Here is a 27850-nt window from a genome sequence, read left to right on the forward strand (position 1 = left end):
TGACTTTTGTCCTCAACTAACAGTGTAAACTGTTTTTATGAATCCCCTGTCCTAGGTTTCATAAAGTTTACTGCCACAAAACTTCATAGTTTGTATTCTCTGTTTTCATTTGTGTTCATTCCTGCATCAGACTTACGCACATGCATTTGCTTCACAGTCCCATTCAAGATGGCCGAATGGCAGTCAAATATGAATAAAAATCACACAATTTCACCAATCTGGAACTGGATCTTAGTTATGTGGGGAGACAGATTTGGATTAAACTTGGTACATTTATTGAACACAATGAGACTTAGATGCACATTGTATAGTTATATGGATAAGATTCAATATGGTTAGCTGTAGTTCAAAATTTACACATATTACACATTCAGACATTGTATTGGCCATAATGCATATGCATTTGTATCTTGATTTTATTTAAGATGACCTTCAATAAATTAAACCAGTTTACAGTATATTTTGATGATTCAAAGTGAAAGTATCTATTAAATAATCCACAAAAGATTGTAGATGTTGATTGTAAAAATGTTGTCTTTGTGCTGTCAGTGTGCTTCATAAATTGCGCCTGTGTTAAAAAGTGTGGTTCTTATTTTTGACAGTTTACTTTTTAATAATGAGCATAGCGATCCAAAGTTTTAGTGATAATAGCCATCTCTAACAGTATATCTTTATTATTTTTTCCACAGTGCCAGGACCTGTGGGAGATCTTAGATTCTTTGATATCTATGATGATAGCCTGAAAGTGGATTGGACAGAACCAGAAGAAATCAACGGGATTTTGATAGGTATATAATTTGATTGAGTCATTTTTTTTTTAAAAATGCTGATTTAGTATCAATATGTTTTAATAGCCAATGGTCTGTGGCCAATCAGAATAACGTATTACAGGAATATGTATTATAATTCAAACCAGGACCCACTAGGCTAGGACCTGTGAAACATAAAAAACACTAGTCCTTAATTAAAAGTCACTAGTAGAATAATATTATTTTGATCATTCATGGTTTTATTTTTTTTTCAACATTATTGTGTGAAATGGTAATTGATAGCCATTGGCAGTTGTATAACAAATAATGGTATATATTCCTTTGAAGGTTATACTGTTGGTTGGCAAGAGTATAATATATCTTCAACTTATCAGAGTGAGGAGATTTCAAGTGATACAGTAGTTTATACAGTTACTGGACTAACACAGTTAACTACCTATGAGATAATGGTCTCAGCCAGTACACAAATGGGAGCAGGTCCAACTGTTGTATCTACTATTTCATCAGGCGTTCCACCAGGTAAAATATATATCATATTTGCTAGATATTAGTAGTGTATGTTCAACATTTGGAAATTATTAATTATTATTATTATTATTACAATGTTCATCATCATCTTGCTATAAAAATATAACTGATAATCACAGCCAGGAGCACATGACAGATCTTGATGCCATGAATTACCTGATAGGTAATTTTTGATTGGATAATTCTTGACCCTGTCAAAAGCTCACAAATGTGTAATTTTGAATTTCTGATGCCATCTAAATTACGATGATGATGAACTTGTGTCATAGGACAACCTAGTTATCTGAATGCCTATTGTGGGCATCTTAGATGTTATATTATTTTTTAGCAGATCACTGTTATTTATTATCTGTTTTTATCTGAAAAAAAATGAATCGCTAAATATTGAATCAACCATAAAGTATGCTTTTAAATTTAGATGCACAAAATCACAATTTTTATTTTTGTAAATTTTATCACTATGCCCATACAAAGTATCAATTAGGACAGCCAGAATAATGATGATACTACCAGAGTCATTCTCTGTATTCCTTAATTGCATCACAGTCATAGGTATGTTGCTAACTGTTCTCTTCTTTGTTTTTCCCTCTTAGAACTACCCACAAATCCTGTCAACGTCGTTATATCTAATGTACAAGCCCGTTCGGTGAATATCCAGTTCACTCCTGGCTATAATGGTAAAACCAGTATCAATACATGGAAAGTTGAAGCACAAATTAATGGTGCTGAACAATGGGTGACACACTATGAACACCATGATCCTGATGCACTTGGCTTTGTTGTGCCCGATCTGCTGCCTTACACCAAGTATATTCTTCGTGTCACTGCTATTAACGTTGTTGGTGCAAGTCATCCTAGTGATCCTACAAGCGAATTTGAAACACTGCAAGATTGTAAGTTGACTTTTAATGTAATTCTTCATGGCAGTACCATATATATTCTAGTTGAACTGTCAGTTCTGGCGTATATTACGGCTGAATGAATGTATTTAGTAATCACTAGCACTGATCAAGTTTGCAATGTTGTTTCTAACTAACGTGAGTGGGTAAGCTACATTTCCTGGGCTGATGGGGGCCCTTATTATTTTGGGTCCAGTGTACGTGTTTGTCTGTTTGTTAGTTGCATTTTTAAGTTAATGACCAAAAGATAAATGAAACATGAAAATATATAAAAAACAAAGTTGGACCAATTTGGTTATAGCTTTAGTTCATAGTTTCCATTGCTGATAATAATCACAACATCTTTCGGTATAAGGTATGAATACATGCCAAGAACTTTGTGCCAGTCTCATTCATTTGTTCTAAAAAGCAATTATCAAGTCCACGAACCTTGGTGTTTCAGGGAAGCTGGCCATTATGGACATTTCACATCAGACCACCACAGTAGGTTAAGACTTTTTATTGGCCTTGTTAGACAGGAGGCCTCTATACAGTGTCTTTTGCATGTAAATTTGGTCAGGACTGTTTTGTTGTGGCTTCTCTGTAGAATTGGCATTCTTCTATAACAAGTCAACATCTGAAAATGTAAATATTCCTTGTTTTGTTTTTAGATCCTTCCACAGCACCTGCTTCTGTTACAGTTAGAGCAAACAGTGAAACATCTCTCACTATTAGCTGGATTGTAAGTTATATTTCTTATTGTATGATGTTGACATAACATTGTGAAAAAACAGTACCCATAACATTTAATTTAATTTCAAAGTAAATTTGTGAAACGTCACTTCCAGAACAATATAAAATTGTAAATTGATGTTTTTGCAATAAAATATGTGTTTATTCTGCCCTCACTTTTGCACACATTTCATTTTGTGAGTACTGGAGGTTCTTATCTTATCCTCCTTACCCTGCCTGTTTACAAATCTAACTAAAATTTTTATTCTTCAGTTATTTTCTCATTACCCAGCCATCTTCTCAACATTTCATGATACCAACAAAATTTGCTCAGTTTGAAATGCAACCTTGAATACACTGTCATTCTATTTGTATAATTTGATTTAGCCATTAACTCGAGAGCAGTGGAATGGTGTACCATTAGGTTATCGTGTTTCTTGGAGATCCAAGCCAACAGTTGTTAAACGTAGTTTATCAAATGGTTACTTTCAATCAGTGAATATTGATGATTACATTGGACGTACTTATGTTATTGAGGACTTAGAAGAATGGATGTGGTATGAAGTCAAAGTTTTGGCCTACAATGCTAAAGGCAACGGTCCATACAGTGATATTATTGAAGAAAGAACAGGAGATTCAGGTTAGTCTTGTTTTTACATTATTTGTTGTAAGAACTGCTACTGACATGATCTACATTTATTATCCCTTGGCAGCGGCATAGGCGGGGCTTTGGGGGGGGGGGGGGTTTATAGTGGTTACATGTAGGTATATGAAGTCATAACTAAAGATTTTCATCACTTTTGAAACTTGGTGTGTGTGTGGTCATGGTAATACAGTTCTGGTGGAAACAAAATGTATATTGCTTGATGAGTGGTGAAAATGTTCAGACCTTTTTAGGCTCATGGTGTATCCATTCTTTTCTTCCATTCTTTCCAATCACTGGTTATGGTAAATGCAGACTCAATAATTTGTCACACCCTCCTAAACTTAATAATAACCTGTTTTACATTTTAGAATCTATCCCTTTTTTTGACATGCCTGGAATGATTTCCCTATTTTCTTTATGATGTCTGGTGTTTAGGTCACGAGAGATTACTTTGAAAAAGTAATACCTGGGACTGTTACATTTTCATTACATCATCATTAATTTCAAAAGCTTATATTGTAATTATGTTCTCTTAGCACATTCTTACATTCTACTGATTTGTATTTTATTCTTAGTTCCTAGTGCAGGTCCTCAAAATGTGGTAGCAGTAAGTACAGGATCTACAACAATTGATATTGCATGGGTTGATATACCACAAAGTGATCAAAATGGAGAAATTTTAGGATACAAGGTAACGTATCCATATCCAATTACTGTTCCTACTTATGTTGAGAGCATTCAATAGTATCTCTTGCATCTCCACTTCTAACATTTTTTTTGTGTTGTGGAAACTTATTCATCATATATAAATTGTGTATCAGATCAGAAGCACACACAAACCCAAAATTGTTGAATTTATGTTTACATTGGATTATCAAAATATGACTTACTTGTATCCCCTTTGATATAGTTTGAAATTGGCATTTGTGTTTAGATTCCATTCGTCCAACATCATTGCAACTTCTTTTGTTATTTTTTAGGATGTTATAATAATTTAAACTAGGACTTTAATATTTAACGGTACCGATGTGTATTTGATGCAAGCTTGTATGACAGCGCCCCCTAGAGTCAAGGTGTAAATTTGGAGTCATGAAACGAATTCTTCTCTGATATTAAAACTTTGGGTAATCAATGTTACATGCTGAATTATATAGTATATATTACATAGATGTGTTTATTGATGTATCACAGGTGTTATATTGTGAAAGCTTTGCTGATGTTGATTCTTGTGAATACTATGACATAACAGACAACTCAAGCCGATCTACTCGCCTTAGTAATCTCAAGAAATATGTGACTTATGATATACAAGTGTTGGGCTACACTAGAATTGGTAATGGTGTGCTAAGTGAACCGGCAGCGAGAATAAGGACAGATGAAGATGGTTTGTATTTTAACGTTGTTTATGTTTACGTTTTTATCTTGAACATCTCATTCTTTTAATTTTGTGCACAAAGTACATTGAAATCTTTTTTGCAGCTACCCTATCAGTAATGCATGTGTGTGTCTGTGTTTCTGATATTTTGAATGTCACTCATTGGATTTCAATGAGACGTACACAGAACTGATTAGTGTTTGCTTAAAATCTGTGTATATTAAGTACCTAATTTGCATAATAATTAGCTAGCTATATCTGTTCCATTGATATCTCTAGCCACAGATTTCAATTACACTTTGTGCATAGACGTTCTGGGACATCTATGCACATGATTACTGATTTATCTCAAGAACCACTCAATAAAACTTAGTGTATACTGGTAGGTGCTCTAAGATGATCCATAGATGTGATTAATTTAGTGTTGCCACTGCCCATACTAAGTAATCAAGTAATTTGCCTAATTAAGCAAATTTTTGATTTCTCAGTAACCAATTGACAAATTTGAATGAAAATAGGAATACTAGAATATTCCAGATAAAAGTTATTAATTTAGGGTTATAAACCATGCATAATAATTACATGATTTACATAAATAAGTTACTGGGTAAATTTTCAATTTAAAGTTCCACCATCAGACTTCAATGAAGCTTGGTACATTATTTAGGCGCAAAACTGCAAACCATAGATGTGCAATTCAATTACTGGTAACTCATTTTGTTAGTACTTTATTATGAAAATATATACTGTAAGGGTTTTATGGCTTTTACACTGTGCATCTCAAAAACCAAAGTTATATCAGCCATCAAGCTACTGTAAATTAATTTTTAATATTCTCTAGTTTTAATTTATGTGCCTTCAATATCCTCAGTACACAGGAGTTCTTTCTAAGCTCGCTTTGATTGCTTACATGCCCATGGGTATTTTGATTGGTGGCTGGGATTTTTTAAATTATTGAATACTAATATGGAACATAGAAACACCTTTAACACCTTTTTTTCTTTATTCTGACTAGTTCCTGGCCCAGTTACTGGTATATTGTTTCCCAATGTGTCAAATTCATATGCCAAAGTTCAATGGGAAGATCCACCAGAACGCAATGGTATCCTTACAAAGTTCAAAATAAGTTATAAACTAATGAGCGATGATGCACAAATTATCGATGGAACTGAGCTGGATATTAATACCCATTCATATGAAGCAAGTAATCTGAATGCACAGGAATATTATGAGTTCACTATTTCAGCCGCTACTCGTCTAGGATGGGGTGAACCAGCAGTTGCATTAGTACTTACAGTAAATAATAGAGGTGAGTAGTCTTTATTTATGAGAGCTTGACATATTTAGAGATGATTTCCCAGCTGATCTTTCCTTACCCTAGATATTCATTACATATTATAGGGGGAATGCTGCAATATTCCACAATTCATTACTTTCTTTATGCATTCATTATTATATAATTATAATAATAATTCTTTGTTTTGATAGATCCTCCACAATCACCATTTGGGCTCATTGTGGATCGACAGCTTGTGTTCAGTCGCAGTATTGCATTGTTGTGGTCACGCGGCAGTGACGGCAATTCACCAATACGTTACTTCACCATTCAGTACAGAAAGAACCATGGAGCATGGATGAATCATTCAGATATTGTGCATGCTACAGCAACCTCTCATGTTCTTGATCAGTAAGTTGATGAATTGTGTCTCACAGTTACGTCTCATGTTCTTGATCAGTAAGTTGATGAATTGTGTCTCATAGTTACGTCTCATGTTCTTGATCAGTAAGTTGATGAATTCTGTCTCACAGCAACCTCTCATGTTCTTGATCAGTAAGTTGATGAATTCTGTCTCACAGCAACCTCTCATGTTCTTGATCAGTAAGTTGATGAATTGTGTCTCACAGCTACCTCTCATGTTCTTGATCAGTAAGTTGATGAATTGTGTCTCACAGCTACCTCTCATGTTCTTGATCAGTAAGTTGATGAATTCTGTCTCACAGCTACCTCTCATGTTCTTGATCAGTAAGTTGATGAATTGTGTCTCACAGCTACCTCTCATGTTCTTGATCAGTAAGTTGATGAATTCTGTCTCACAGCAACCTCTCATGTTCTTGATCAGTAAGTTGATGAATTGTGTCTCACAGTTACGTCTCATGTTCTTGATCAGTAAGTTGATGAATTCTGTCTCACAGCTACCTCTCATGTTCTTGATCAGTAAGTTGATGAATTCTGTCTCACAGCAACCTCTCATGTTCTTGATCAGTAAGTTGATGAATTGTGTCTCACAGCTACCTCTCATGTTCTTGATCAGTAAGTTGATGAATTGTGTCTATGACATTAAGGGCCTAACATTCAGGAGGCTGTGAGATAGATCTCCATCTGACTAATACATTCTGCTAACACCACCGAACACATGGGTGGGGATGATAAAAGTCTATGGTCATATGTGCTGTTCTTGTCTTTAGTGAATGTTAATGAACCCAGTTACGTAATAAATTTATTTTCAATCCTTACCAAAATAGACTAGATAGTTTATTAATAAAATCATTTTTAACAAGTTAGGTTTTTTAAAAACAATTAATAATTGAGATAAATAATCTCATGTACAGGAGTAATAACATGAAATTTATTGTTATGAAATTTCAGACTGTCTCCTTATAGTACCTATCAGTTTCGTGTTCAAGCCCACAATGATGTTGGTGCTAGTTATTACAGTATACCATCAGAGCCAATCACTACACTTCAAGACTGTAAGTACCAACTTGCAATTATAGTGAAGATACTTCAAAACATACACAAAGACAGTACACAGTGTATCATCTATCATTCATCACTGAGTAAAAATGACTTCAATTGAAACACGATGGAGATATGATGACAAATGTAAAATACTCATTTACTGGTATCTTGTCCTTGTCCTTGTCTTTCTACTTTCTTCTTCTACTATTTCCTGACTGATCACAGTCTTTTACTCATTTTACATATCTTGTGTGTTTTATAGTTCCAGAAGATTCTCCAACTATTACTGATGTTATACCATATACAGCCACCTCACTTCGTGTTATCTGGCGGGTAAGTGATTGCAGACTAACTATGCTATTGTATGCTTGCATTCCTGCTAAAGAAGGCTAGTGTGAGGCCAACCGCCCTTGTATTGTGACATCCTGTTTTTTTGCATGGCAATGAGTGTGACATGGTGGATAGAGAAATGGTATGAATAGATGTATGAATAATACACAATACAATATAATGTGTTTCCTATTCTTTGCATAATAAATAGATATGCACAACTGAAACACAATGACTTCTCTCAACATTTATTTTTATCTCACTCTTAAATTCCTGTTTTTGCTTCTGGATACCCGTTTATAGGAGTCACCTGCTAGAATTAACACTCTTCTTGTATTATTTCAACAGCCACCAGCATCTGAGGATATAAATGGCATACTGAATGGTTTCAAGATACAGTACAAGATACTGAGACAAATTAGCTATATGGAGCATGTTATATCTGATACACGTCTACGACAATTTGATTTAACAGATTTATCTATCTATGAGAATTATGAGATAGTGATGAGAGTTTTCAATATCATTGGCGAGGGACCACCTAGTGCTCCTTATACAATATATGTAGGAGAAGCTAGTAAGTTACTGTGTTTTACTCAGTTTACTTGAAAAGATGAACATAAGAAATTTGTTACTCAGAATGTAACAGATATTATTGTCCTATTCCCAACAGATTATTACCCATATGCATATTAGAACCAACCAGAATAGCATAGGTAGTGATTTAATTAAATTGCGGGGCACTAAAATTAAATATAACTTTATCGTTTTATGAGACTTTCTCTCATGGTTCTGTCTTAATTACACTACACTATACATTACATGTATGTGTTCTTCAATGAATTCTGATTAAACTGTGTTTCTTTGTTGATAGTTCCTACTGCTGCTCCAGATGATGTATCAGCTGTTCCTATTGGACCAACACAGATTAGAGTCACTTGGAAAGAGCCACCTGAAAACACCCAAAATGGTGGTTTGCAAGGGTACAAGGTACTGTAATCATTTCATTTTTAGCTCTGCTGTCGACTTTGTCGAGCGGAGCTTATCATATGAGTGATTGTCCGGCGTCGTCCGTGTCAATGTTTTACTTTTTTGACTTCTTCTTGAAAACTACAAGCCTGAATGCTTTGATACTTGGTGTATATGTACCTTGGGTAAACCTCTCTCAGATTTGTTCATTTTGTAATAATATCTTTAATTCTCTAATTTTGGTGAATATTTTTGTCATTTTTAGTAAAAAGTGATATTTTCGACTTCTTGTTAAAAACCGCAAGTCCAATTGCTTTGATATTACATATATAGGTACTACATGTGGAACTCTCTCAGATTTGTTCATTTTGTAATGATATCTTCAATTCTTTTATTTGGGTGAATATTTTTGTCATTTTTGGTAAAAAGTGATATTTTCAACTTCTTGTTAAAAACCACAAGTCCAATTGCTTTGATATTACATGTATATGTACTACATGTAGACCTCTCTCAGATTTGTTCATTTTGTAATGATATCTTTAATTCTCTAATTTTGGTGAATATTTTTGTCATTTTTGGTAAAAAGTGATATTTTCAATTTGTTGTTGAAAACTGCAAGTCCAATTGCTTTTATATTACATACATGGGTACTACATGACCTCTCTCAGATTTGTTCATTTTGTAATGATATCTTTAATTTTGGTGAATATTTTTGTCATTTTTGGTAAAAAGTGAGATTTTCGACTTCTTGTTAAAAACTGCAAGTCTGATTGCTTTTATATTACTTATATAGGTATTACATGTGGACCTTGTTAATTTCGTGGTGATATCTTCAATTACTTAATTTTGATGATTATTTTTGTCATTTTTGGTGAAAAGTGATATTTTTGAATTCTTGTTGAGAACAGCAAGGTCATTTGCTTTGATACTATACATATTGTTCATTTTCTAATGATATCTTCAATTCTTTAATTGAAATGTGCATTGCTAACAGCGGAGCTATCTCAGCCGACAGGCTGCTTGTTTATATTATAATTTGAAGGCATTTTTGGAGATAGAATTTCACTGTAGTCATTCATACTCACTGTCTTAAAGATTCCACTGAAATAACACTGCCATAAAATCCACTGTGAATCACTGTCAAATCTTTGCATCTTCATAAGTCATTGTCACTGACTGTCTTAAAGATCCCACTGAAATAACACTGCCATAAAATCCACTGTGAATCACTGTCAAATCTTCGCTTCTTCATAAGTCATTGTCACTGACTGTCTTAAAGATTCCACTGAAATAACACTGCCATAAAATCCACTGTGAATCACTGTCAAATCTTCGCTTCTTCAAAAGTCATTGTCACTGACTGTCTTAAAGATCCCACTGAAATAACACTGCCATAAAATCCACTGTGAATCACTGTCAAATCTTCGCTTCTTCATAAGTCATTGTCACTGACTGTCTTAAAGATCCCAAATAAAATGTTCACTTCTACAAAAGTCATTGTACCTTCTGTATTTATTAATTTAATATTTGTAGTTCCAGGTATACATTTCATAAATTGTCTGTTATTATGTGTAGATCTTTTATTGGAAAGTTAGTGATGAAGGAGACAACATTGACAATGAACACCAGATGATGAGACCTGTTGGAGTTGAGTTGACAGAGGTATTGTTGGATCAACTAGTGAGTTATACCAATTACAAAATACAAGTATTGGGTTTCAATGCTGCGGGAGATGGACCAAAGAGTGCAGTTATCAGAGTCAGAACTGATCAAACATGTAAGCATTTTATAACTTATATGCAACTCAATTAAACCAGTCTTTTAGAGTTATTACACAGCCTGCAATTCCCAGAATTTCAAAATCACAATTCCAGGCCTTGAAAAATAAAAAAATATGTACACCGTATTTAAAATTTCTAAAAACTCTTCCTCTTTTCTTACTGTCATTTTAATTATGATTTTCTGATGGCAGAAACAGTTCATTTCTCTGACCATATTGAGTGTAATGTACAGTTTAATGTAATTATGATTTTCTGATGGCAGAAACAGTTCATTTCTCTGACCATATTGAGTGTAATGTACAGTTTAATGTAATTATGATTTTCTGATGGCAGAAACAGTTCATTTCTCTGACCATATTGAGTGTAATGTACAATTTAATGTAAGTCATTTTGACCATAGTGCATATCATTCACAGTAGTTTAATGTAAAATATTATTAATTGCCATCGGCAACTGGGAATGCGTGTCCACAAACACACGTTAACGTCACACATAATTAGCACATATTTAGTAGTGTAGCTCCAAAGAACCATGATTTCTCTCTTGTTCTGACACTGTTGGTCGTACAAGAAAAATATTATCGCCTAATATCTCTTATTTGTAGAGCTGATTGATACTCATCATTGGCTCACTTTCAGTTCTTGGATAATACTATGACAGAACCCCATACCCTCCCCGTGGCTTTCGTTGCGTATGGAAGTTATTTTCACGAGTGATGCGGTGTATCCTGTGGCCGTACTTCCACGAGCGAAGCGAGTGAAAGTACAGCAGGATACACCGCATCACTCGTGAAAATAACTTCCATACGCAACGAAAGCCACGGGGAGGGTGTGGGGTTCTGTTATTATTACATATGTTCCATACTTGATTATTTCGTATCAAAGAAAGAACGTGCAAACCGAGATGGAATTTAGGTCAGGGAACCCCATTGCCCATTAATATGTTCCAATATAAGTGTTACGCCCTAGCAGCGCGTGTCAGTGTAGAACGCGCCCGGAGAACGCGTGTCACTGTTTGTATCATGAAATTAAAATAATCAGACGTCTAATCTGAGTCACTGTCCGAATAAATAACTCGTTGACGTTTAGTTGGGAACACGACAGAAGCAGAACTTGAACTGGACGACTATGATACACAGTTTATGTTGAAGTTAAAAATTCCGCAAACATGCCATACAACTGCGGTACTCCACTGACGGGATGACTTTCGTCGACAGCGGTTGTCGTTGAGCTACATGCTACAACTTTGTGTGCGATGTTGCTTGCTGGTCGTGGATTGATTACCGGTTAAAATTTTGCTCTTTTGGCGTTGGTATTTTTTATTTGGAACTGAGTAACGCCGCAACGTCGCCAGCAGAAACCTGGTATCTCGATGCTGATGGTTGCGGCTGCATAGTAATCGCTGATTTTACTGCTGGTGGATCTTCTGAGAGCCCTTCAAGGTTTATAAAACTCAGTTTCCAGGTGGTCAACATATATTAAGTTCTTCCAATCATAGTATTCCATGTGATGTACTTCTGACATGCCAAAAATGTTGTTGAACGATTTGAACTGGATAAAAATAGCAGACGAAAATGTGTTTACAAAATAAAAATAGTTCGGTAGCCAATGAAAATACCATGTTCATTTGCATATCGACCGTGAAAATACCGAAAACATTATTGCATGGGTGATATGCAAATTAGTTTGGGCCAAAATAAGTGACTGCCTAAAAGTACAATTACTGTTGTTCAAATTTCATTTCACTTGGCAAGTATATTCATATACCCCAAGGGGAAAATATCATACTTCTAAATATTGTTTATTTCGAAAAACTGTACTCCTGAAGGGACTACTTTGTTTGCTCTCAGACCTCATTTGCATATGGGTTGTGGAAATACCGATTTTGATTTCATGGACGAATCAAAATAAACTGCAGTACATATGTAATAATATCTACCGGGGGTAATATGTTACTTGTATTAACCAGTTCTACGGAAAGTGATATCAGATGATAACGTCATACTATCTAATTATGGTCAGTTGTAATGCATGATGTTGAACTTTTATTCCAAATCAAATATTCTACCTGATATTAAAAAATTGATATATATATTGATATTTTGTCAGTACCTGGAACACCTGGTCCGCTGATCTTCACAAAGATTACCATGAATGCTGTTAATGTTACCTGGGCCTCACCAATCAAGCCAAATGGCATAATAATTGGTTATCAAGTTATTTATAAACCTCTTGAACTTGTAGAAGGTAAGTACAATATCATGTCATCTCTATTGCTACTGCTGTTAAATTTGTAGTTCGTGTCTGACTCTTGATATTTCACTTGTTTTTGGCAAAGAATCGAATAAAAAGTATTCAAAGCAATGTCTAGTGCTTTAGAATGTTCTATGACAGTAGTCTGATGTGAATACTGTGGAATACTGTATTTTCGCTGGAATAAATTTTCGCTGAAAAGGTTTTTTGGGCGTTTTGTATGGAATTTATTTTCACTGATTTTTGATGAGTTTAATGTGAAATATAGAAAAAAAAGTATATTTGCTGGATTTTATTTTCACGGAATCATCCCTCCAGCGAAAATAGCGAAAATAAAGTATTCTACAGTATTCAAGTTATCTGTGCATTATATATTCATGTATCACATCTTACTGTGAAATAAAAGCATTTTTTTAGCATCTGATTTTTAAATAAGAAAAGGTTATAAAAATTGACTATAAGTGGTGTTTTGTTGTTACAGGAATAAGTAAAATTATTACTGTTGATATTACTGGAGAAGAGAAGACATATCTATATGCTGCTGAGTTGGCTGAAATCAAGATGTATGAATTCAGTGTTAAAGCAAAAACAGAAAAAGGTTATGGAGAGCCTAGAATAGGAAATGTGACAACAGGCCCCCAACCAGGTAGGTGGTGGAATATGCATTCACAATATTGTAACATAAATGTTTGATTTAACTGTGTGTATTTATATACTTCAAGCGTTGCCTCACATTTCACAAAGTCTATATTTGAATGAGGTAATAATTTCTGTTTGCAGGAGCTCCAAGTGCACCACGTAATGTGAAAATGGAACGTTTGAGTAGTTCTGTATTCTTGTCATGGCTGCCTCCTAATAATACTGGTGCTTCACCCATCAAAAATTATGCAATTGAAGGATATCCTATGCAAGTTGAAGGAACAGACAGTAAGTATATTATTCTTTTATACTACTTTATAATTGCAGTGTTTTCACCAATAATTGTCCAGAGTTTAGCAAAGGTATCTATTATTTGTAATATCAGGTATGCCATTAAATGTTTGTTGCTAGAAATCACCACAAACTGTTATTTTGAAGGTTCCAAGTGGCCAGCCAGCATTTCCACTCTGACTCATGAATATTTGTAGCAGAATTTAAAACATTTTGCACAGCTAATGTAGATATAGTGTGAAAGGTGAAATAATTTTTTGTGGATCAGATGCATTCCTTTAACTGTGCATAGTTTTCATCAGTGAAATTGAAATCTAGTGACTAATTACGTCAGCATTCCAAAAATGTATTTATTAACATACATGTACATGTATTATTCATAAATATAAACATTGTGTTCAATCGTTTCTAGGTGACAGTCATTGGGAAGAATTGATAAGCAATATTTCACCTCAAGCTACCTCATATTCAATCGATTTCAAAGATTTAAGATCAAACCATGAATATATTTTCCGAGTGTCAGCTATCAACAATCACAGCTACAGTTTACCCAGTAAGCAGAGCCCAGTACTGGGTGCTGGTAAGTTCACATAATATTCTTTAATGACATTGCTAGAGGTTCAAAAAACTTTCTAGACTTTTCTCGAAAAGTATTGTGCACTGATTTTCTTTGTTTTTCTGTTTCAGTTGTACTGTTTTCTCCAATATATGAGCAATATTGGTTTTTGATTCTGATAGCAGCCGTTGGTGTTTTACTTATTCTAATGTTAGTGATATTATTATGTGTACTTGGTAGAAATAAAAGATACAGAAGTAAGTATCAAATTGCTTTGATTGTTTCTTACATTCACTACTTGATAATTTATTTGATTGAATAGAAAAAAGTTGGGAATCTAATAAATGCCATTTGATGGAGAAGATCCATGTTTACTTATAGCAAAATCTCATTCCAAATAGATCAAGTATTCGGCAGTGATTATAGATCTTGTATTCAGCTGTGCTTACTATAAATGTAGCCAGCATTTGAACTTATTCTTAAAAGACCTTGTATGTACTCTAACATGTGTATAACATTAATAAGGCAGGTAAAGACAAAATAAAATGTACTATGAAAACTCATAGAAGTTAATTTAAAATACTGAATCATTGTTTTCAGCTAAGAGGAAATTACATGGTGTAGATAATACAACAGTGGAGGTTGATGATGGTGGCTTTGCTACCTTTGAATTACACCCAAGAAGAAATACAAAAGAAAATCGTAAAAACTCAAATTACGGCAGGTATGTCTTTACTGTTACTCTTGTCCTTTGTCTGAGCTGTGGATAACCCTCATCTTATTTAGTTCATATTATCTACTGATGTAGGGATTGAACTTCACAGAGGCATTGAAAACTATTGTCACAATGCCCAAGGAGTTTCCCTTCGCATTTTCTAAATTTCCTCACTTAATTTTGTACATTTTTTTTATTTTCAGGCAACCTCCTCGGCCAAGTCCTGGAAGTGTTTTATATTCTGATGAAAACCCTTCAAAGTTCGGTGATGGGGATAGTAGTAGTTTAACAGAAAAACCATCATCATTAGGGGATTCAACAGATTCAGAGGTTAGTCTCTTTCTTATATATAGCATCTTTATGTTCTGATGGACACATAGCATGGTTGTCAACTGAATGCCAGATCATCTTAACCATATAAGCTCATTTTCTTGTATTTGAAACACACAAATGTGGTCACGTCTGCTGTATGTGGTTACTGTGTGAATTTCATCTTATTTTTAGCTCCGCTGTCGATGTTGTCGAGCGGAGCTTATCATATGAGTGATTGTCCATCGTCGTCTGTCGTCCGTGTCAATGTTTTACTTTTTCGACTTCTTATTGAAAACTACGAGCCTGAATGCCTTGATACTTGGTGTATATGTACCTTGGGTAGACCTCACTCAGATTTGTTCATTTCATGATCATATCTTCAATTCTCTAATTTTGGTGAATATTTTTGTCATTTTAGTAAAAAGTGATATTTTCGACTTCTTGTTAAAAAACGCAAGTTCAATTGCTTTGATATTACTTATATAGATACTACATGTGGATCTCTCTCAGATTTGTTCATTTTGTAATGATATCTTTAATTCTCTAATTTTGGTGAATATTTTTGTCATTTTTGGTAAAAAGTGATATTTTCAACGTCTTGTTAAAAACCGCAAGTCCAATTGCTTTGATATTACATATATAGGTACTACATGTGGACCTCTTTCAGATTTGTTCATTTTCTAATGATATCTTTAATTTTCTAATTTTGGTGAATATTTTTATCATTTTTGATAAAAAGTGATATTTTCAACGTCTTGTTAAAAACCGCAAGTCCAATTGCTTTGATATTACATATATAGGTACTACATGTGGACCTCTTTCAGATTTGTTCATTTTCTAATGATATCTTTAATTTTCTAATTTTGGTGAATATTTTTGTCATTTTTGATAAAAAGTGATATTTTCAACTTCTTGTTAAAAACCACAATTCCAATTGCTTTGATATTACATGTATATGTACTACATGTAGACCTCTCTCAGATTTGTTCATTTTGTAATGATATCTTTAATTCTCTAATTTTGATGAATATTTTTGTCATTTTTGGTAAAAAGTGATATTTTTGACTTCTTGTTAAAAACCACAATCATTTATGGTGAAAAATGATATTTTTGAATTCTTATTGAAAACAGCAAGTCCCATTGCATTGATACTGTGCATATTGTTCATTTTCTAATGATATCTTCTGTTCTTTAATTGAATTGTGCATTGCTAACAGCGGAGCTATCTCAGCCGAGAGGCTGCTTGTTATAGATAGATATTGATTGAATAAACAAGATAAAAGTTAAATGTAGATCATTTAAAAAAACTTATAGATTATTTGTTGTTGACTGTTATGCTATGTATAAAATCACTTAATGATGCAATACACATTTGATGAAATATTCCCTTCCAAAAAATGGGCATTTTGACACTGAACTAAAAAGAAAAATTAAAAATCAAATTATTACTCATGAACTTGAATGGTAAATCACCTATTGGAAATTATGTTTATTTATTTCAAAATTAACAAACAAAATTATTAAAAAATACTAAAAGTCAAGTAATCTAATCAACTAATTAGTCAGTTCACAAAAGTAATGTACTGTGGAATACTTTATTTTCGCTGGAATTAATTTTCGCTGAAAAGGCTTTTTGGGCGTTTTGCTTGGAATTTATTTTCACTGATTTTTCATGAGTTAATGTGAAATATAGGGAAAAAAGTATATTCGTTGGATTTTATTTTCACGGAATCATCCCTTCAGCGAAAATAGCGAAAATAAATTCCAAGCGAAAATAAAGTATTCTACAGTATTTTGTAACTTTTGATTACCTGCCAGGAACCAAGACTGACTGACAATGGTATTACATATTTAGACATTGTGTGGTAGGATGTCATTTCATAAACTACCATAAACCACTTTTAGTTTGTATATATTATGTTTGTTAGCAGCTTAATCCTATGCAAATGAGGTTATTGATATAATATTGGAATAAAATGACAAATGGATTATGTAATCTGTAAGTCATGATCATTCAAGTAAAAAACATACTAATCAACTCATTAAAATTCACTTTTATTTGAACAGCATTTTGATCAAGTCTTTCAGCAGTTCATCCTATAACTCTGAAGAGCTACATTTGGCTTGTGCTTGCTTCTAGTATGACAAAAATTGTGCTTTTGATAATTTTAATATGTGCACCCTTAGTGAAATGTCAGTAATTTATTTATATCAATTAAAAACAGCATTCAGTCCAGTGCACATTGTCAGACAAGGAATGGTTTTCTAGATGAGAAAAAACATTTAATTGTGGAAATGTGAATGGGTTTGAAAGGCTGTAATTACTATTTTCATAAAGCAAAATTAAAACAAATTGTTTTTTATATTTAACTGTTATGGTCATTCATGCAACATTATTTTATTTGAATTGTATTTTTATTTTGTGAACAAATAACTTAATATGTGATTAATTAGCTTGAGTTTTGCTGTGTGGTACATGTGACCATTACAAGCACTTATCTTTGTTTATTTTCTCTTTACCGTCATAGGCTAGTGATAGTGAAGTAGACAGCGATGTTAAAGATCCACATTCTTTTATGAATCATTATGTTAATGATCCAATGAGGCAGTCATGGAAACGTCAACGTCCCAGTAAAGCATACAGCTACACAGATAGTGAACCAGATACAGTATATTCAAATGGTGTTGTTATTACAAATGGTATGCTTAATTTACAGCCTGGATCAAGAGCACCTTTAGCTGGCTTCTCATCCTTCGTCTAGTACTGTCAACAATTTGTACTGTCTTGAGTTTATGGAGAAATATTTTAGTCACTGCTGTTTTTATATCTGTGAACCCACACTATCCAGTTTATTAGCATAAATATGTTTAACTTACAGAAATAAAAGTAGTGGTAAAACAATAGGTCATGTGACCAACAGTGATATAATTTATTATCTATCAAGATGTTGTGTAAGTGCTTCATAAAACTATTTAGTACTATTTGTATTTGTTATGCTATTTCTTATTTATAGCTTATATTTTTAAACAGTTGTTTTCATTTTTAAAATTCTAAATCTCAAGACAGTACAATTTCAGTTAATAATTTACATTCCTATAAATATCCCTTACAGTATTTCAAAAAAATTGTATTTATACCAGTAAATAGAAATGTAAATAAGTGTGTTTATTGTTTATATACAGAGACCTTTCTCTCTTTTTTTTTACCTGAATTTTTTTTGTAGTTTTTACTTGTTTAATTGATGAATTTTGTATAGAGCATTTGTTTAAATACTGCCAAGAAGCAAACAAACTTATTCTAGATACAGGGACATCAAACCAAATATAATAATTACTAGTTTAACACTTTCGAGATCAGAGAGCTTTCTGAAAGTGGAAGTTTTGTCAAGAACGTTATACAATATTGCACAATTTGCATGTGTACAACTTCGTAAGCAAAGAGGAAATTGCAAAAGTGTAGTGGTGACAAGTGATTTGGAAATAGCTGCTAACATAAATCAAATTCCTCCATACAAAAACATATGAAGAAGATATATTCTTTGACTTGTGCAATCAGCCCAATTTTACACTTGCATCTACTTGACACAATTTAATATCAGCGTAGCACTTTTATTTTCACTACTTTAGTATTGATGTATTTGTCACAAATACCTTAATATTTAGTTTTGCTTGCAATAAGTCATACACATTTTGCAATTACATCAGCACATAAATGATTAAGTGATTTAGGAGATTGATAGTGTCAGGCATTTAAGAAGCAGTCCTCAGATGATGGGTGGGGGTTTATACCCATTGCAAGTATTCTACCTACCACTACTGCATATTATTGAAGGTTCCTGTTACCATGACATTAGTTTTTAAAAACTCTGGTAGTGAAACTTATTTAGAACTTTGCTGGAAATGATAAGGTTAAACTAAGAATATTCTGTCCACATGAAGTATTTTTTTTTACTGTGCCACTATTCTTTGATATTTACATTGCTTATCCCATTATTATAACATTTGATAGTTTACTGTTGGTTCCAGACAGAATAGTGGCTGAAAATATCAGTAACATATATCGGATAAATACAGTTTAATACACGTATCTAATTAAATAATCTCAGTTTACACAAGAGTGTAAAAAAGTTAAGCATATCTAACACATTGTTGGTGCCACACTAGATTTCTACATAGTTTACTGATACTTTCAGTTTTAGTTTTCATGTCTTAAATTTCAACATTGAAACAAAATTTAGAGTGCAGGGTTTATCTAGAAATTATGTTTTGACATTGTAAATAAGTGAGCTGCATATCAAACAACTTTGGGAAAGGGATGGATGGGAAAAAGTCAATTTTTATTTACCTTATAGTATTCGGTTAAACTGGTACATTTGATAAGGCTGAGAAGTATCAGGTCCTTTCTTCATCATTATTTTAATGTGAAATACCATTTTTATTTTATAACAATCTTTTTTAAATATACCATGCAGTTACCAATGTATTCAGGTTTATTCTATTTTTAAAAGTCAATTGATTTTCTGCTTCAAGCATTGCACAGCTTTGTCTGTTACAAACTGGAGTAGGAAAATGGTCAGCCATCCTTCTTGTAGTTGGTGAACACAATTTCCCCTTAAAACAGACGAAATAAATAGGGGTGAGCACAATTTTGTTTTCACCACTTATTCAACCTTGCTACAAATGGTATCTGTTTTAAATTTTCTTATAATATTAAAAAAAACTGCCATTGTTTTAAAAGTGTAGAATTATTCACGTTTTGATTGTCACTAAACAAGTTTTCACTTTTTTAAATAACTAAACTCTGTAAATGTATTTTTGTAACAAATTTGCTGAAAATGAAAGTTTTTTTTCCAGCAAAGGTGATATCGCAATTAAATACTGTATTTATTCTATTCTAAGGATAAAATGAAAAGATATTCACCTGCAAGGGGAGAAGCTACTGCATCTCATGCATGAATTTCACATAAAAATTACCAGTGTATATAAAATCAAATTCTGGCAGTGTGAATTTTGCATTGGATAGTTTGTAGTCTTGCAATGGAAAATACAATATTTTGGGATCTTCAACTTTGAAACATTTTATAAATGACATATTAATTCCTGTAACAACAATGATTTGTTATGGAAAAATTGAAATATTTTCAATACTAAAAACATTTTTTTACCAGAAACCTTTGGTTGTTGTCACTTATTTGATGTTGAGACAAATTCCCAAGCAAGGTGCAAGTGTATGTGTGTGTATTCGTGTGTTACTTTTGGAGACTTTTAATTGAGAAAACTGGGGTACAAAGCTTGCTGTTTTTCCTTATATATTTAGCCAACAACTTTATCATATCTGTAAGTGGCGGTCTAATCAAACGATAAATATAACCAGATCCAAAACGTTTACAATGATACAAATCAAATTTAATTCCACATTCATATTTAAGTTAAATATGAAGAGGGAGTCACTAAAAATATTTACACTATCAACCATCAAAGTTAACTCTGCAAAGCTCTCGTGTGAATACAGAATATATGCAATCATTTATAAAACATAACTAGGAAATGAAAACTCCCAACAGACAGTGATGGAGCAATAGTCTCAGAGTTTAGAACTCCAATAATAATAATGTCTGCATATTAGCGCAGAGTACTTATGAACTAAAGTTGATCAGAATAGGGAGTTTTCAAGATTTTGCATGCACAAGCTGAAATGAAATGTTATATGCAAATTAGCTATTTAATATGCACGAACATGTCCCGAAAACGAATAATGTCTCTGCATTATCCCAAAGTATCTATGTACCAAATTTGATCAAAATCCACTCAGAAGACACCAAACTCATTACCTAACCTTCACACACAGGAGCTAAAAAGTCTAGCTGAACAATTCATGAAGCCCTACTTTGTAAACTTGGAAGATACCCTCACTCCTGGTAATAAGCCTGTTAACTTTTAGGTTAAAACGGCGTACATACAGTACGCATGCATTTTTTCAGAATCCCCTAGTGCGAGGGGATTCGCCATTAGTTGTTGGGTTTCTGTGGTGACTGGTATCACGCTGAACTGTATCTTAGTCTACGTACAATACATTCTGTATGCCATCCTTTGTACAACAAGGTCATCAGTCTTGAATAAACATCTACTGTACTTACAGAGATTTCCAGCGTACACAATCCCAACACGTTCTATAATCATTGTATGCCAGTCATAGGACTGCTCGATCCAAATACAAATGCTAACATAATAGCTGTGCCACTTTTTGAACTATGTACCGATTGAAATGAAAGTATGACAACACAAAGTCTCAATCACTAAAAGCTAAATACATAGATACTATACATAGCGGCTCAGTGTAAAAGAAAACCAGTAACGAAAACGTGCAGTAACGAACGAATAAATAAGTAAATAAACAACATATACCAAGTTTTATTTAAATCTGACCAGTGATATTGGTGAAAACGCTTGGGTAATTATTATGCAAATTAGGTAATTAATATGAACAGATTCCAGCCAAAATCTAATCAGGTTTGTGCATTGTCCTGGAGCATCTATGTACTGAGTTACATTGAAATCTGATGATTGGTTCTTGAGATCTTCTGTTCAGTAGTGTGCATAGCAAATAGATCGATTGTACTGTTCAGTGATTGTACAGCCCTGTGGTGATCTGATATTCTGTGTTATCAAATTTGGATCAAATAGTGTACCCTTCACAGCACTCAAGTGTAAAATGTTGCTTTGAGTGCACACAGAAAGAATTCCTACTGCAAGATTGCAGAGTAAGGGTGACCTCGTGCACCCCTTCTCTTTTAGGTACCGGTAAGTAATGGTTGTAGTATTGAACCACTCTGACCTTGATTTTCAACAGAAAGGTCTCATTGTGAGCTGAACTGCTTTCAGTTCCTTCCAGTTGACGTGTTAATATGCAAGGTTCAGCCTATATCTGAAATGTCTGATAGATTGAGATGACTGGAGTGGATGAAGGGAACTCCGAACACCAGGTGAGCATGAACGGTCCACCATTGTAGGGCTTCCGTGTTTGGGTTTCAGTTTGAAATTTGTGCATTTTCACAAATGCAGTGTTGCGTGTGGATATAATCATTCCCGCATACTCGTGATATGGTGAGGGATGATGTCATCAATCAAGATGTGCACTGCCTAATTCTGTTGAAGCATCTCTGGGTAAAGTCACATGGCAAATTCAGTAACCTATCATTTGTGATGTTACTGCAAAAATAATCAGGCAAGGCATTCCTGAGAAATGGTTATTGACATATGTTCAAATGCTGTTTTTTAGGGAATTAAAATGGCTACCAGCGACTCAGAAGCCATCAAATTGAAAAGCAAATAAAAATACAGATGTATACCACGTTGCATTCCCCAAATACCTATTTTAGAAAATAAATGGTCAAAGCAAGTTCAGGAAATGGACACATGAAATCAAAGAAAGCTGTGTGCTGAGAGTATTGGAGACATTAAAATTAATTCAAAATTTAAGATTTGCATTTCAGACAAGAAGCTTGGCAACTAATTTTTGTCTGCTATTTGAGATGCATAACATGAAAAATCAAAGAAAGCTTAGAAAGAACTCCCATGTGCTGAGAGTGTTGGAGACGCATTAAATATAATTCGAAATTACTTAGCTGAAAACTAATTATGCAAATCAGAAAATTAATATGAACAGATTTGAGTGTAAAACTAATGAGGTCTGCGCAATGTAACAGAAAATCTATGTTTCCAAGTTTAATTGAAATGTGATTAGAACCAAAAAATTATGAAATATTATGCTTATTAGGGAATTAATATGAACAGATTTTTACCCCAAACTAATTAGGTTTGTACATTGTCCTAGAGCATCTTTGTACTAAGTTTCATTGAAATGGAATAATTAGTACTTTAGATATCAGAGTGAAAGCTTAAAATTGGTTAATTATGCAAATTAGGTAATTAATATGTACAGATTTTAACCCACAATTATCCAGGTCTGTCTATTGTCCTACAGCATCCATGTACATTCATTGGTATGTGATGTTTAGTACCTGAGATATCAGAGTGAAAGTTGGTTAATTATGCAAATTAGGTAATTAATATGTACTGATATTACCATAAAAACTATCAGGTCTGTGCAGTGTCATATGACATCTATGTACCAAGTTTCATTGAAATGTGATGATTAGTACTTATATCAAATGCTGAAAATTAACTAATTATGCAAATTAGGTAATTAATATGTACTGATATTACCATAAAAACTATCAGGTCTGTGCAGTGTCATATGACATCTATGTACCAAGTTTCATTGAAATGTGATGATTAGTACTTGAGATATCAGTGGAAAACCCGAAAATTGACTAATCATTATGCAAATTAGGTAATTAGTATCCATGGATTATTACCAAAAACTAATCAAAACCTAGCATTAGTTCAGATCATGTATGTACAAAGTTTCATCAAAATCCAATGAGTGGTTGTTTAGATATCAGTGGAACAATCATGGAACAGCTAAAAATCAGCTAATTATCATGCAAATTAGGTAATTAATATGCACAGATTTTTACCAAAAACTAATCAAATCTGCGCATATGTTCAGAGCATCTATGTGCCAAGTTTCATCAAAATCCAATGAGTGATTGTTTAGATATCAGTGGAACAATCATGGAACAGCTAAAAATCAGCTAATTATCATGCAAATTAGGTAATTATTATGCACAGATTTTTACCAAAAACTAATCAAATCTGCGCATTGGCCCAGAGCATCTATGCACCAAGTTTCATCAAAAACCGATGTATGGTTCTTGAGATAGCAGTGGAACAGTCGGACACACATACACACACACACATACACAGACACACTAACTGCAAAGACTCCCATTATGTGCTTCGCACATGGGAGTCAAAAAATGTGATTCACATTATCAAAATTTATAATACATATAGAAAATACATTTGATTTTTCATCCATGGTTTTTAGTCTAATTAGTTCCAGAGCAGATATCAGAAATGGGCTAAGAATAGATAATCAATATGCAGATTTATCACGTCTGTGGATTTCTTCAATGAATCAAATGAATTATTATACAAATTAAGCAATATTTATGTATAGATTTAGGTCTGTATTATGTTTCAGAGTGCACATGTACAAAGTTTCATTACAATGTGATGATTAATCCTAACTATATTAGTGTAAAGCTGAAAAGTAAATTATTATGCAAACAAGTCATTGTCAATGACACGTCCCCGTTCCGTTCATATTTGAGTGACATATACATTCAAAGCAGATCATGACCGAAATGCACCTGCATATGTACAACACATTGTGCTAAATCTGAACAAAATCCATCCATGCATGACTGAGATCCGGTTCTGGAATTGTGAAAATACGTGATTTTGATGCATTTTCGGCCTTAAAATGGCCATCATTCCGCTATTGTTAAGCAGATTATGAAACAAATGCACATATCTATTTGTGACATGATGTACCATGTGTGTGTGAAGTTTGAACTTGATCAATCCAGACATGTCTTGGATACGGATCCAGAACTGAATTCTTTAACAAAATGGCCGCCAGTCGGCCATTTCGAACTTGATCCGAAAAAAAAGACGTGCATCAAGGTCCTATTATGTTTAATGTATGTACCAAATTTGAACAAAATCCATCCATGCATAACTGAAATACGGGTCCGGAATGGTGAAAATGTGCGATTTCAATGCATTTTCGGCCTTAAAGCGGCCCCCATTTGGCTATCGTTAATGAGATCATGAAACAAATGCACATACATATTTGTGACATGATGTACCTTGTGTGTGTGCAGTTTGAACTTGATCAATCCAGACATGTCTCGGATACGGATCCAGAACTGAATTCTTTAAAACAAAATGGCCGCCAGTCGGCTATTTCGAACTTGATCCGGAAAAAAAAATGACGTGCATCAAGGTCCTATTATGTTTAATGTATGTACCAAATTTGAATGAAATCCGTCCATGCATAACTGAGATCCGGGTCCGGAATGGTGAAAATGTGCGATTTCAATGCATTTTCGGCCTTCAAGTGGCCGCCATTTGGCTATCGTTAATGAGATCATGAAACAAATGCACATACATATTTGTGACATGATGTACCTTGTGTGTGTGTGAAGTTTGAACTCGATCAATCCAAGCATGTCTCAGATACGGATCCAGAACTGAATTCTTTAAAACAAAATGGCCGCCAGTCGGCCATTTCGAACCCGATCCAAAAAAAAAATGACGTGCATCAAGGTCCTATTATGTTTAATGTATGTACCAAATTTGAACAAAATCCGTCCATGCATAACTGAGATCCGGGTCCGGAATGGTGAAAATGTGCGATTTTGATGCATTTTCGGCCTTAAAATGGCCGCTATTCGGCTATCGTTAATCGGATCATGAAAAAAATGCATGTGCATATGTCCCATATAATGTGTGATGTATGAGTGAAGTTTGAACTTAATCGGTCCATGCATGTTCGAGATACAGGTGATCACGGACGCACGGACGGACGGACGGACGGACGGACGGACGGACGCACACAGGGCAAAACATAAGTCCCCGTTTTCGGACTGCGTCCGAACGGGGACTAATCAGTTAATTATTATAGATGTATATAAACTTAAAACTAATTTGATCATCACATTGTGTTAGAGTACACATGTACCAATATTCACTGAATTAAGATAAGATAAGTACTGTCACAGACAATCTATGTACGACGTTTCATTGAAATGTGATTAGAACTAAAAATTATTATGCAAATTAATATGATCTGATTTTAACCCAAAACTGAGCGGGTCTGTGCATTGTTCTGGAGCATCAATGTACCAAGTTTCATTGAAATTGAATAATTAGTACATGTGATATCAGTTTAAAAGCTGAAAATTGGCTAATTTTGCAAATTAGGTACTGTAATTACTAAACACCGATTTTAACTCAAAACTAATCAGGTCTGTGCATTGTCCTAGAACATCTATGTACCAAGATTTATTGAAATGTGATGATTAGTACTTGCGATGTCAGTGTAAAAGCCAAAAATTGACTAATCATTATGCAAATTAGTTTAATTATATGCATGGATTTTTACCCCAAACTGATCACATCTGTTCATTAGTCCAGAGAATCTATTTACCAAGTTTCATCAAAATCTAATGAATGGCTCTTTAGATATCAGTTGAACAGTCAAGGAACAGCTAAAAATTAGCTAATTATCATGCAAATCAGGTAATTAATATGTATGGATTTCAACCAAAACCTAATCAAATCTGTGCATTAACCCAGAGCATCTATACACCAATTAAACTCAATTACAATGCAATACAATGTAGAATTGCATTTTAATTAAGTTTAAACAAGATTTGAATATCCCGTGACTGAACATAGTAATGTTTGCGATGCTTTGGTTTAGTATTGGGGATGGTATGGTACAATTATATTAATATAAACTGAACCATACCTTCCCCCGATACTAAACCTAAGCTACGCAAAACGTATTAATAATCGAATTAACTATTAATATAAATTACCCTTTTCATAGTCCTCGGAAGGTGTGTATGTCCTCGGAAGTTGGTATATCTGTATTTTGGCCCTCAGAACATATAGCAATGCAAGTACATACACACAAACACACACAGACAGGGTAACTGCAAAGACTCCCATTGTGTGCTTTGTACACTGGAGTCAAAAATATTGTGTTGATTATTTTATTTTGTTATAGGTGACAAAAGTATATACACATAATATCAAATGTACAATTATTTTGTAAAATTTACAAATTCTCTTAATATAAATACTTCTGATACTGTAAAATATTTTAGCTGGTATTAATTTTCACTGAAAAGACATTTTTGGTGTTTTGTATGGAATTTATTTACCGGTACTCGGATTTTTCATTAGTTTAATGTAAAATATAGAAAACAAGCTATATTCGCTGGATCATTCTTTCACCGGAAATAGTGAAAATTAAAATATAAAAGTATTTTACAGTATTTATTGTCTGGAAGCAGCCCACATGTACATACAATTATATCTGTGTTATGTACAAATATTGCTGATTTTTCAGTTGTGTACAATATAAAGTATTAATAAAATAGAAAACAGACTGTCACCAATATTTAGATAATATTAACTATTGACACCCAGCTATCACAAGATTAGAAGAAGTTAGAAAAAATACACATTATCATTATACAACATTAGTATATACATTAGTAGAACAAGCATTAATCAAAGTTAAACTGTAAATAGCTCCTGTGTGATCAGAGCATGTATTATAAAGGTATAGGCTTTGCCTAATAAGTGAATGTAATTGCATGTAGGTCAATCCATCAATAAAATTGATAAAGA

General features: G+C 33.5%; 1 protein-coding gene across 1 annotated transcript in view; it reads left to right on the forward strand.

The window, feature by feature from the left end:
* Positions 1 to 20677, forward strand: part of LOC100378697 (protein sidekick-2-like) — a 43447-nt gene extending 22770 nt beyond the window's left edge. The window contains exons 18-39 of the mRNA XM_085502638.1: positions 690 to 788; positions 1098 to 1289; positions 1892 to 2191; positions 2848 to 2918; positions 3296 to 3548; positions 4130 to 4245; positions 4746 to 4938; positions 5945 to 6238; positions 6418 to 6616; positions 7577 to 7680; positions 7932 to 8002; positions 8348 to 8576; positions 8874 to 8989; positions 10544 to 10745; positions 12858 to 12995; positions 13483 to 13647; positions 13782 to 13928; positions 14344 to 14511; positions 14619 to 14744; positions 15088 to 15211; positions 15406 to 15532; positions 18043 to 20677. Coding sequence (XP_085358764.1) covers positions 690 to 788; positions 1098 to 1289; positions 1892 to 2191; positions 2848 to 2918; positions 3296 to 3548; positions 4130 to 4245; positions 4746 to 4938; positions 5945 to 6238; positions 6418 to 6616; positions 7577 to 7680; positions 7932 to 8002; positions 8348 to 8576; positions 8874 to 8989; positions 10544 to 10745; positions 12858 to 12995; positions 13483 to 13647; positions 13782 to 13928; positions 14344 to 14511; positions 14619 to 14744; positions 15088 to 15211; positions 15406 to 15532; positions 18043 to 18276 — 3668 coding nt within the window. The 3' untranslated portion in view covers positions 18277 to 20677. The remainder of the gene's footprint in view (positions 1 to 689; positions 789 to 1097; positions 1290 to 1891; positions 2192 to 2847; positions 2919 to 3295; positions 3549 to 4129; positions 4246 to 4745; positions 4939 to 5944; positions 6239 to 6417; positions 6617 to 7576; positions 7681 to 7931; positions 8003 to 8347; positions 8577 to 8873; positions 8990 to 10543; positions 10746 to 12857; positions 12996 to 13482; positions 13648 to 13781; positions 13929 to 14343; positions 14512 to 14618; positions 14745 to 15087; positions 15212 to 15405; positions 15533 to 18042) is intronic.
* The last annotated feature ends 7173 nt before the right edge of the window (positions 20678 to 27850 follow it).

Source organism: Saccoglossus kowalevskii, chromosome 8, assembly GCF_978046115.1.
Source record: "Saccoglossus kowalevskii chromosome 8, keSacKowa6.1, whole genome shotgun sequence".
In the NCBI taxonomy this organism is placed as follows: Eukaryota; Metazoa; Hemichordata; class Enteropneusta; family Harrimaniidae; genus Saccoglossus; species Saccoglossus kowalevskii.